Genomic DNA, 12123 nt, shown 5'->3' with positions numbered 1-12123 from the left:
CCCGCCCCCCAGCCGGTGGACGGCTGGTGGGCCGGGTGTCCCCGTGGAGTGGCACGCCCCAAATGACTTGGTAATCTGCGATCGCTCTCTCAGGCCCGACCTCCACAGAGTTTCAGGTTTTCCTGGTCTTTTCCTCTTCTTTCGCACCACCATCTGAGTTTTCTTGCTGCGAGCTCTGCCATGCCGCCGGCTGCTTCAGGCGACGAGCAGTCCCCCGAAGTCAAACCATCGACTTCGACATCCAACCCGACATCAAGCAGTAGTAGCAGTTCGATTCTGAAGGAAAGGCGGTTCAAACTGAGCAGGTACCATTCAGCTTACAATTTCTGTGATTTTTATGCACTCATCAATATTCTCAGAGCCTGCGATCGCTGTCGGTAAGCAATGTATTGCAGCAACATCGTCTCCAGCGCTCATCGCCTCGGACAGCCGCCGAAGGATAAAGTGTGACGAGGGCCATCCTTGCCAGTCATGTCTTACCTCAAACTCGGCATGCACATTTGAGGAGCCGGGAAAGAGGACGCATCCACACAAGTCAAAGTGAGTCCCCGTTCACTTTTTTGCCTCAATGCATCTATGCTTGGTGGGGTGAAAGAGAGAAGAGTTGATGTGATTGGAGAATCGGTGAACGCCGCGGTGTCCTCGCACAGTGCTCTCGTTGGCCGATACAGCAGACAACATCTGTCCCTCTCGGCCATTCAGAGACGGAGTCTGAGTTGCGGGCGGATCATGCGACACCTACTTCGCTCCCAAGTGAGCATATCTACGTGCGCTGTCTGGCGTTGCGTAATCTCTGTCGGATTATCCTGTCTACTCCTCGGGCCGCTGTCTCATTTCCTGTCCCTGGGGATCCGAAGTGTGGGGGCACATTCGCTCTTCATGGACGCTTGGGCTACGCCCACTCCGAGGTGCTTGGAGAAGTGGGTCGATTCCAGCTGAGTATTCTCAGTAGTTCGAGCGTCGCCCAAACAATCTCTACCTGCGTTGCTCCACTCTGGGCAGCGAATTTATTTTCTGACTTAGTCGGAAATTCTTGAGACCATTGGCTTGTTTGGACCTTTCTCCATTCCTCAGGCGTTGGAGGCTCTCGGCAGCAGTCGCTGCGCATATTCGTCATGGGACATGACTAGTGCATATCTATATGCGCGTCTTTTCCGTTGTGTATAGGGCAATTGCGACTTCTGCAGATGTGCAAGGCAGCCTCGGGCCGCTATCTACCCCTGCATTCTTGGGCGTTTGGAGTGTTCTATCGCAGATGACGCTACTTGGGGCTTATTCTGTGCTTCTTGCTACTTAGCGGGAAAGTGGCGGAGTACAACAAGTTTCTCCATTTGCAAAGATATACTTCACCGCCTTCGGGGCTTGGACACTTGTCCAACCTTCGACTGGGGCCGGCAAACATTAGTCCGGACTGGTGTGCCGGTGTAAGACACGTTACGCTTCGCCTATATGCCTTCTTTTAGCCTTTTACCAGTGCGCTGGGACATTTGTGACTTCGGTGCCGGATCCTGTACGCTTGGGTAGATGCTCGCCACTTGGCATTAGTGAGCTTAGTGTGATGGCGGATTTAGAGCGGTTGGTGAAGAGAAGAAGTTGCAGTTTCGCTGGAGAGCTCGTTCTCGTCTTCTACATCCTGCACGCTCTGCTCGGACGCTAACTTTCGCGACAGGCGCGCTGCAACACTTGAAGATCGCATGCACCATTTAGAAACTCTCATACAAGCGATCCCACCTGCTGTCTTCGCCGCTGGAGGCGCATCTGGCGTCCCTCAATCACCTGTGGACCCCACGACGAACGCGCACGCTTCGTTTGCCTCTTCCACACATATATTCCCTACCGCCGTGCCGCCCCCTTCGCTCAACTCGTATCCACTCATGAACCCTTCGACGTTCTTTGCACCGGTGAAGCCACGGAACGGCAGCCCCAACGGTGGGTTTCCTGTGCTGCAAAATGGCTCGGGGGGTTCGATAGAACATGTGTCGGATGATACGTCGCGTGTCGCGCTGTCGTCCTCATACCTATATTTCGACGATGAGGGCTATACAAGATGGCAGGGTGAGACGTCAGGGCTGCCATTTCTCGACTTACTCGTGGAGCGACACAACTTGACGACAAAACCTGACTCAGAGAGGACACCGTCTGCGAGCCAGCAGCAGCCTCAGTCATGGGTAGGCCAAAACGGACATGGACACGCGACAAGCGCTTGGTTCCCCGACCGCACACCAAAGAGGACGGATAACAATCCGGAGGTCATATGGAAGCTGATAACCTCGTTTATAGTTCCAGAATTGATGGACAGGTACCGTTCACAAGGACTGTGGTTAATATTGAAAGTAACTTGATGTACTACAGCTTGGTGCAATGTTTCCTCTCAACCTCGTACTATCTCATGCCGTTTCTGCATGTCCCAACGTTCCTAGCGGTACGCCGTTGCTGTGCACATTGATGATCAAGCTCACATTTACTTGCAGGATTATGGAAATCCGCGGAAATGGGGAGAGCCTGGATTTGCTTCTTTCATTGTGGCTATATGCTGCTTATCGTCACGGCATATTGACGACCCTCGCGTTCGATCGGATCCCAACGATGGTAACAGTGCTGGTACACAATGGTTCGAGTTGTTCGGACGACTGCGAACGCTGCCTAGCGCAGACCGACCCACGGTCTACACCGTACAAGCGGTCCTCATTGCTGGCGTGTACGCCGTCGGCTTGGGCAAGCTCTCCAGAGCGTTTGGTCTGCTCTCGGAGGCCGTAACGCTCTCTGTCGATATTGGGCTGCACCGTTCGGTTGATGATTACGATGTGTTCGATGCGATTGAAGACGAAGTGCGCAAGCGTACGTTCTGGTGCGTCTATTTGTGGGACAAGCAGGCCAGCTCGTACTTTGGACGCCCCTCGATGATGCGTCTACGCGATTGTGACGTCGGGGAGCCCGCAATCGTTGATGACGAGTTCATCACGAGGGACGGCGTCGGCCTGCAACCTGTGGAGACAGAGAGCCGTATGAGCGCCTTCGTCAGCTGCGTGCGTGTCTTCGTCGTACTGGAGTCTGTTGTGGACATCCCGCCTGCTCGTCACTTCGGAGAGGGGTCGTCTCCGTTCCTCGCGCGTGCGGCCGCCGTCGTCGGGGGAATCAAGCGAGTGAAGGAACTTCACGAGGAGGAGGCCCTCCTCGACGAAATTGTGCGCTCGATTCCTGCACATTGGGCACATTCGGTGGAGACCATGACGAGCGACGATGTCCTACGTGTCACACAGGCAAACCGCTTGCATTGTGCAGAGCAATATACACGAATGCTCATCCATCGGCATCGGTTTTCGGAGCTGGTCGCGGAACGCACACAAGGCCAATATAGCAGCGGGGAGCAGACAGACGCGGAATGCGAAGCCATGCGATCCGCACACGCCTGTGCGCTCAAGATAATCTCGTCGCATCTGCACATTGCTGCGAAGGGCTTGATGACCTATTGTAGGTTTTTCTAACTACTGTATGTTATGTGTTCTGATTTCCTTTGGTAGACGGCGTGCATGTGATTCACCAGCTTACAGCTGCTGGACGGACTTTGGTTGCCGTTTTATTATGTTGTCATCAAGAACTCATGCAACCCTTGATTGCCCCAGGTCTTGAGGCTCTGCGGTCTTGTGTGGGGCTGCTGAAGCGCTTCAGTGGCCGGTATGTATGCGGCCAGCGCTCAGGGGATCTAATGGAAGAGTTCTGCAGATGTACGTATACCCTGAGAACATTGAGCGATGTCTGATTTATTGTCTTTTCCAGTAACTCAAATACCGCTCGACGCATCTCGAAGTTTGGATGCACCGGGGACCAGCAACCGGCCACCATGGGTCCGGCCAGCTCGCAAAAAGACGCCTTCTAGCGCCCGCTCTCCGGGCAATTCTGCAGATTCGCCCTCACATGCCGGCAGCCCAGAAGAGTTCCCATCTTCAGATGCATTCCTCGATCTGCGCGGGACGAGCCAGGAGCCGGCACCGTTTTCACCTTCGTCTAATCCATCTACTCAGGGCGTCGCCCACGCACTTTCGCAAAACGCATTTGGCATGGGCGGCCCGTCGAATGGTGCCGTGCAGTCATTCATGGACACCTCTGGTAGCATGGATATGATGGCTACGGATAACCCTTTGTCTATGTCTCCGTCGGACATCTTGGCACTCTTCAGCAACGATGGATCGGTAGACATGACGTCGCTGCTGATGTCGCCTCATATCGGAGGGTCGTCTGAGCCGCCTAGTGGGGGCGGGTTCTATAGTATGACCCCTACGGCAAGTGAGAGCGGTGCTGTCAGTATGGTTTCACCTTAGCAGGAGGTTATGGCTGGCCGCATTTCCTCATATTGGTGCTATTGGTTGTCGTGTTCTCGTGCTGTTTGCTTCTCACTTGTATATGTGTAAGAACACCCAGGTGTTATTATGTTGCGCGTTCGTCCACAATCTACGTTCTGTTGTATACCATTCTTTTTCTCGTGTATTAGTTCATGGGTCATCTGCTCGGCTGTGCTTGGTGTGCCAGTGACCATCGCTGCGTCGCCAGTCGATTGACAAGGCATTCGATCAGACTCGATACACTGTTTCCATAACGAGTGTGTTGCGCTGAAGAATCTGAACTCAAGGAATATCAACCTATAAAAACTGAGTATGTGGATGTCTTAGATTCAGTCTGTTTTCTCTCTGCATGGACGCAAAATATTGTTCGTGATTGTCTCCGTCGTTCAAGTGAGACTGACTCACGCGAGAGCAAACCAAACCCACGTGCTAGGAATCGATGATGAGCATCTCACTCAACCATCTCACCGGAGAATATGGCTTCTTGTGAACGTCGAGAGTAGGATCTATTACTAGAAGGTAAGGTCAAGAACGTTAGTGAATTGAAGTACAGAATAATACTTGCGCAGATAAATCAATATACGTTGTAAGTAGCTCTCCTTGGCTGGGAAGACCTCCGGTTTTGTCGTCATTGTCACTATACCGGCTAGTTCCCATCGTAAGTGGGAAAAACAATGTGATGTTTCTCAAAACGGATATGCAAGAGTAGAAAGCTCCTTACCTGTTGTCACTGCGTTCGAGTTCTAAAAGGGAGACGACCGCTGCGGATGAAGCCATCACGCTGTCGCGCATGCGCAGCATGTAAGTTGTATGACGAACCCCCATAAGCAAAGCAGTCATGCCTGATTCCCCGAGCTGTAGACTTGTCGGAAGGTGTCCAAGTTCAGACAACTACAATGGGCATACCTGGCACGATAAAGAACAGAGCCATAACTGCTGCGCATTATGGACTAGAACATCATCATCATGAAGCATACTGTCTGGATATCAACATACGATTAAGGTTAATCGCGGCAAAAACCTAAATGCTCCAAGCGCTTAGTTCGTCTGGCACACATGAGATGAAAGTGCGTACCACTGTAGGGACATTTGATACGACGGTGGTGACTAAATACCAAAACCCCTGCTGGTATACCTTAGTCCACAGTCGTGTACCAGCCGCATCGGCCTTGAGCCCTAGCCCAATGAGGGTGAAGACCAGGATAAAGAAGTCACAGAAAACAGCTGAGGCAGTCGAGGGTTCCGCGCCACAAATTTCTGCCCTCAGTACCTCGCGCCCGTGCATAAGAAATTAGGAATTTACGCAACTATAGAAGAAGAAAACCGTGAATGCATCAAAAGTGTTAGTACGAATCCGACTGCACAGATCACCCAAAACTACGGGCGCTTCATTGGCATGTACGCTGGTCGAACCGACTGGACGTGAGTGAGTGGAGTGCTCAGTCTGGTACTTACTAGACGGTTACATACATATGAAGCCGAGGAGCCATTGGGCAGCACTCAAGAAAATAAGTAAAGCCCGCACGAGCTGGTTGTGCTTCCAGAGTGCCAGCCTTATATTTATATGTACATGAATCGATCAGAGTATGGCACAAAAGAGATCGTGACTGTACATACGTGCGAATGAGAAGGTTCGTCGATGATGCTGACACGGAGATGTTGGTCAACGTCTAAGAAATTGATTAGAGTCGCCATGAAGACAGAACCAAGATGCTTCACTGAGATAGCCCGAGAAGCAGCTTAGTTGAGGCATATACTATCAGCTTGATAACTGCGCCAACAAATACATACTCAAGGCTCACCGATGCAATTAATAGAAAGAGTGGGAGATTTCACCATGATAACTCTGTTAAGATGTTAGCCGCGTAGATGGCTGCCAAAAACGTGGTTTTACAAGATTATTGAAAGAACCAACAGGGCGTATCGCCCAAGTAGATAGGGAACCTGCGACGATATCGTCTGCATTCTGAAGCCATTAGTTATAACGTTAGAGAAACATACATGGATCATCCTGAAATTCATTCGTTGGGTGACGAGCGGCCACTCAACATGATGTAGTGTCTGGAGATACTGCCACCTAACAGTAGTGATCAAAATGCACATGATAATAAAAACTCATTACGAACAAGCCATACCCATAAAAGCCCAGAAAGTAAACCAGCAGTCGGGCATATATCCATGATGAGAGCTGCACTACTTCTTCGCTATCCCAGTCGGTCATTGAACGCGTCTGTAAGGCTCAACTGTGGGGCCAAGTCTGAAAGCGACGCTTTAGAAAGACAGACGATGCCAATGATGCACTAAGATATTTGGAATGGGAAATCGACGTCCACTTTACTGAGGGCAGCAAGCTATGTGAGTAGCCAGGGCAATATGCAGCAGTCAAATATATGCAACGTCGGAGCGAATACTTTACAGCCGGTTGCAAATGCACGATTCCTCCTATAAGCGTATATCTTCCGAGAGGACCACATGCCGTCAGGGAGCACTGTGCAATGTAACTTTCTGTAGAAATAGTGAACGGAATCAAGTCTACCGTGTGAACCGGGCTCAGCGCCCAATTCCGGACTGTGATGCGGAACACAAACCCCACGCATGTATGATCGTGAGTCAATAAGGCGGTCCCATTGACGAACTGTGAGATTCTAGGGATGCCGAGATATTGCTAGCGTGGTAGCTGTGCACACTTGTCCAGCATGGTTGTTCACGAGCTAGAAGAATCTACGCGCTAAGTAACAGAATAGTCGGCAGCAAGCTTGACGTCTTGACATCGGCGCCGACATTTTATTTCCGATAGCGGTAACGTGTCCGCGTTTATTGGCCTGTAAATTCTCGAAGACAGAACGCGGCTGGCAGACTAGGTGTAGCATCAATTGCGTAACATACAGTATAGTAGTGCGCGTAATAAATATTGTCCTTGGAAGTGATGTAACGCGCTTTTCGGTTGCGAATCGTATGAACGAGCCACTCGTCACTTCAAGTTTGGCTCACAAACTTGAAGCGTCCATGATATAAGTTTAGTATCGATTCCATCATCTAACTGGCCGAAGCACTGGTCCTACGCATCAGATAATCTTACCGTGCTTCGAGAGATGGATCTAAGCCATAAGATAGGAGATATATCAGAGATTCATGCGAAAAATCGCGCGCACAAGTGCTCACTCACGTAGATAGGTCGACGTCAATGTACGTGGTAAGAGGTCCTTCCTCAGAAGGGCCTTCGCTTTTGCTCGTCTGGTAAACTTCTCCATCAGGATCGCTGTAAACGTTCCGTTGGCAACCGACGTCAAAAAAAGCAGCCAAGACATCAGTCATGAATCAATTCAAGCAGGGATGAGATCCAGTTCCTCACCTGTCGCCACCATTTCTCATTTCCATGAGCGATATAACGGTCGCTGATGAAACTATAACGCTGGGGAACGCGTTGTATCATGGAATGTCCGTGAGCCCTGCAAGCAGCGGATGCATACCTGACTATCCTCGCTATAGGGAATGTCAAGCGATTGCGAATGAATCATGTCATATAACATACCCACTACAACAAATAGCAACGCCATAAATGCTGCACGAGAGTTTTATTCTCTCATATCAGGGCAAATGGGTAGGTACATACGGTTGGAGTTGAGCGTGGAGAAGATCTGTTATCTTTTTAGACGCATAGTCGGTCTAGAATGATTTGAATGGGCGAACGTACCAATACAGGTAAGTTCACCACCACTGTAGTACAGAGGTACCAGAACCCTTGGTCATGAATTTTGTCCCACAAACGTGTGCCAGCATCATCGGCCCGAAGACCCAACCCGACAACGGTAGCCACGAGGATAGTAGTATCACAGAAGACAGCTGCGAGGTTCACATTAATAATAAAAGGCACAACACACAACTCGACTCACTGTAAGAGAAGAATATGGTATACTCATGGAACGTATTGGGGTAAAGTGGACCGCATAAGGGCTTCACATTCGCATTCGCTGGGCGGATGCTCATTGGGCCAACTAGAATGGGATGAGTTCAGGATGAAGTTTTGGTGCCGAATAACCACAAACGAGTGAGCCCAACTAGCCAGTGAGCGGCGTTCATGAGAATCAGGCTGACTTGCACGATGCGTTTGTGCCTCCAGAGCACTAACCTGTCACAAAGTCAGATTCTACACCTGATTACAATCAATGAGTCGTAAACGTACGTTCGAGCGAGAAGGTTTGTGGACGACGCAGATACAGTAGCACTATTCAGCGCCTAGAAAGTGTGCTCCAGCTTCATTATCGTGCTGACAATAAGGGATAGTTTACCGAAAAGGTACGGTAGATAGCTACATCCAAGTCTCGCACATCAGTACGGCGAGCATGGAAGGTTACGTGGGCCTCACCAATACAGTGCACTGGCAGAGAGGAGGAACTCGAGAGCACGACCCTTTTGAACATTTCGTCAAGGTGACGGACAGAGGAGAGCAATAAATCTATACACAGCAGTCGTCAAAACTAGGAGGGCATGTCGACCCACTAGATAGGGTATCTGTGGATGAATGTGATCAGATACATTGACGAACATTTATGCGTTCTAAGACCGTACGTAGATCAGTCGAAACTTCAATTTCCCGGTAACGAGCGGCAATTCTACATGGTGCAAAGTGAGAAGATATTGCCAGCTGACAACAGCATTGAGAAAGATGAAAATGCATTAAAAGAGAGGTACTGACATACCCATAGAAACCAAGAAAGAATGTCAGCAGTCGAAGGTATAACGACGTTAAGAGGTGCAAAATTTCTTCGCTCTCCCAGTCGATCATGTTGAGCTCCTATTGCGCATCGAGGTTGAAATGAGACACGTTGTAGAGGAAGAGATAATCCGACAAACCTGGCGGTGACGCGAAAGAGTGAGAGTGTGCGAGATCCGAAAAACAGGCTCCACTCCGAGTCTCGAAGCTTTTCAATACTGCCATGCGCAACCGAACGTATACGCAAGACACTGCTAGACATGACAGCGCGTCATGTTAATCCCGGCGGCCCGATGGACAGACTGGCACTGCAGCCGGACTGGCATGAATCCCGCAAGATGTGTTACGCCCAGATGCTCGGCAATTTGGCCAAATATGACATTTGTAAGGTGATGGCGACCAGTGACCACCATAGCATGGGCTCTGCCGATGCCCTATTCTAGCAAGGCTAGACCCATTATTCAGTAACTGAATGGGCTCAAGCTGAACTTACGGAGCGTTCCGTGGCACGGAGCGCCCGGTTGTTCTTCCCGGGCTCTGACAGACATGCACGACCGAAGTAATTTGCAGTCTTTCCTCTCTATTCGCGCCATAGGTTGGGAGCTCCATTTGGTTGAAGAGGCAATTTCACGCCCGATGTCATGTTATACCAACTTCGCGCGAATCTTGGCACATATCCACCGGCGAAGTTCCCCGCGCACCAGCAGAGCAATTAGAACGCGGATGTCTGCCTGGACTGAATATGGGTAGTTCCCGAATATGACTGCAAAAAAGCCGCTGGCTCAATCAACGCATGACATCGAACATTAGGCCCTTTGATTTGCTTTATAACGCAACTGTTCAACAAGCATATTCGTAGCCTGGAAGAAAGTATCGCAAGAGCAAAAAGCGCCCGATAATCTTACACCCCTAGGATTGCTCCATTGTGATCGTCGTGGTATCCACAGCATGGCTGGGATGTTCGCTTATATGGTCATATGATAAAGAGCTAGAACGGCAATTTATAAATGTGATAAGACGGTTCATCAGAAAATGACAAGGCATACCGAGCTAATTCAATGTGCGTCGTTAGCGTATCCTCCTTGCCCGAAGTAGCATCTCCTGCCCCCGTTCGCCTAGTATTACTGCGCATGCCACATGCACAAAGCATTTCAATGATGCAGGATGCAGATACCAGCGTTTGAAGAAGTTGCAATCGTGAGCCCTCTGTGGAAATGTTCAAGCCAACTTCCTTACCTTCCGTCCTTTTCCAATTCCATCAAGGAGGTAACAGCTACCGACGAAACGATCACACTTACAGTCTGTCGTCATGACCAAATTTGCACGTCCAACACAAGCGAGCCATTTACCTAATAGTCGTAGCTATAGGACGCATATCAGATAACGCAAACATCGTGATAGCGATTTGCAGACACACCTGATACAGCGAACATTAGATCCATGATAGCTACATCGGACGTAACTTCAAATTATTGAACCCAGACTGATAGACACTTCGACGCACGGTTTAGATTGAACCAGGCCAAGATCTGTGCGCATAAAGGTTAGTTAAGACTTTTGATTCCCTTGCAACCAGGACGACGTACTGCAACAGGGACATTTGCTAGTACTGTCACAATCAAATACCAATAATTATGCCGGTATACTCTCAACCACAGCCGCGTACTCGCTGCATCGGATTTAGAGGCAAGAGCGACGATGGTGAAGATAAGGATGCACGAGTCGTGAACAACTGCTGTAAGTCCAACACCAAAATGACAATGTCAGCCCCTGAAAAGATGACCGAGCTTATCATACTTACAATAGAAGAAGAAAATCGTTAGTTCCTTGTGACTGTTAGGGAAAACACCACCACACTGAGACTCATGTTCTGACTCGACGCCGGAGCTCAGGATGCCAACTGCATCAAATAACTGTGGGCATTAGGAAACGTGGCATGTTAATGAATAACTCACATATCAGCCCGATTATCCACTGGGTAATGCTCATGAGGAGAAGTGTGGCTCGTATGCCCTGCTTGTGCTTCCACAGCGCCAGACTTGAATTGCTTCTCAAAGCATGACCAGAAAGCAAAACGCAGAGACTCACGCGCGAATGAGGAGGTTCGTTGAAGAAGCAGAAATCGCGACATTACCAAGAACCTGTAGGACGTTGTTTAGCATATCATTACAGTAGTAATAACAAGAATTCGCACATTGAAAAAAGTGAATGCAACTAGGATTAGGCGCGAAGTTGTGACCATGAACATGCAAAGCAAAGGATGAACAGAATGTACCGGCACAATTAATCCGCGCGTCCGTAATCCTGGTAACTATAACCCTGGACAAACGCAGGAGTGTCAGCATATATCAACGAAGAATACAGCCGACTCACAAAGCGAAGCAGTTGGCCAATTGAGCATATCTCCCAATGAAATAGGGGATCTGTCCGATGGTGAGCACACTGGACAAAGTCTTCAACAGAAACCAACCCCTGGCAGCCTACATAAGATAAACGGAATTTTATCCTGCGAGTAAGGAGCGGCCACTCTACGCAGTGTAGAGACGTTAAATACTGCCAACTATGAGCAGATCGCCGGTATGTTTCAACGCCTTCGCCCAGAAGAGATAAGAATTGGATCCGCACGAATAAAACCCAAGAAAGAACAATTGAACCCGGTCGAAAATCGAAGCTGTCAGTTTTAAGACATCAGGACTGTTCCAATCGACCATTTGCCCCTCCTCGGGCTCGAAGGAGATACAGGCGCGTTCCCGGGCTCGAAGCGCGCGGCCGGTCGCTCGTGCAAGATGCCAGCGTGTGCGACGTGAAGGTGAACGAGAAAAGCGGGGCTGCAATCGTCGGGGACGTCCCCGCGGCCGGCGCAGCACGACTGTAAATATGCAAATGCTCGTGGCACTGGCGAGTGGGCATCAGCGAAGATCAGGCTAGCCTTTTGTGCAGGCACCCCGTTTGCCTTCTGCTTGCACGGGCTAAAAGTGCGTCCCGTACGTCTGATGTGCCTGATTGGCTTGCCGTCGCATGCTGAGTCTGAGACCGCGCCGCTCGAGTTTCGGAACACGCCGACTCTCC

General features: G+C 50.0%; 2 protein-coding genes across 2 annotated transcripts; one reads left to right on the top strand and one right to left on the bottom strand.

Annotated features, from left to right (window-relative positions):
• Window positions 1-180: 180 nt before the first annotated feature.
• On the top strand, window positions 181-4319 carry FIBRA_07513 (uncharacterized protein; the record flags this gene model as incomplete). Its single annotated transcript, XM_012329192.1, has 7 exons — window positions 181-377; window positions 430-540; window positions 1670-2299; window positions 2353-2422; window positions 2472-3471; window positions 3522-3725; window positions 3778-4319. The coding sequence occupies 7 exons, from the start codon at window positions 181-183 to the stop codon at window positions 4317-4319; spliced, it is 2754 nt and encodes a 917-aa protein (XP_012184582.1).
• A 3183-nt stretch (window positions 4320-7502) lies between these two features.
• On the bottom strand, window positions 7503-11302 carry FIBRA_07512 (uncharacterized protein; the record flags this gene model as incomplete). The annotated part of the gene is made up of 23 exons (XM_012329191.1): window positions 7503-7599; window positions 7693-7752; window positions 7811-7823; window positions 7873-7902; window positions 7954-7978; window positions 8035-8183; window positions 8234-8335; window positions 8387-8469; window positions 8524-8576; window positions 8613-8649; window positions 8707-8750; window positions 8805-8852; window positions 8910-8985; window positions 9041-9135; window positions 10291-10403; window positions 10472-10501; window positions 10559-10583; window positions 10641-10663; window positions 10721-10789; window positions 10856-10954; window positions 11010-11092; window positions 11143-11195; window positions 11249-11302. The coding sequence occupies 23 exons, from the start codon at window positions 11300-11302 to the stop codon at window positions 7503-7505; spliced, it is 1461 nt and encodes a 486-aa protein (XP_012184581.1).
• Window positions 11303-12123: the final 821 nt, after the last annotated feature.

This window comes from Fibroporia radiculosa (genome assembly GCF_000313525.1).
Source record: "Fibroporia radiculosa TFFH 294 genomic supercontigs, scaffold13168, whole genome shotgun sequence".
NCBI lineage: Eukaryota > Fungi > Basidiomycota > Agaricomycetes > Polyporales > Fibroporiaceae > Fibroporia > Fibroporia radiculosa.
This window is presented reverse-complemented; position numbering and strand designations above follow the sequence as displayed.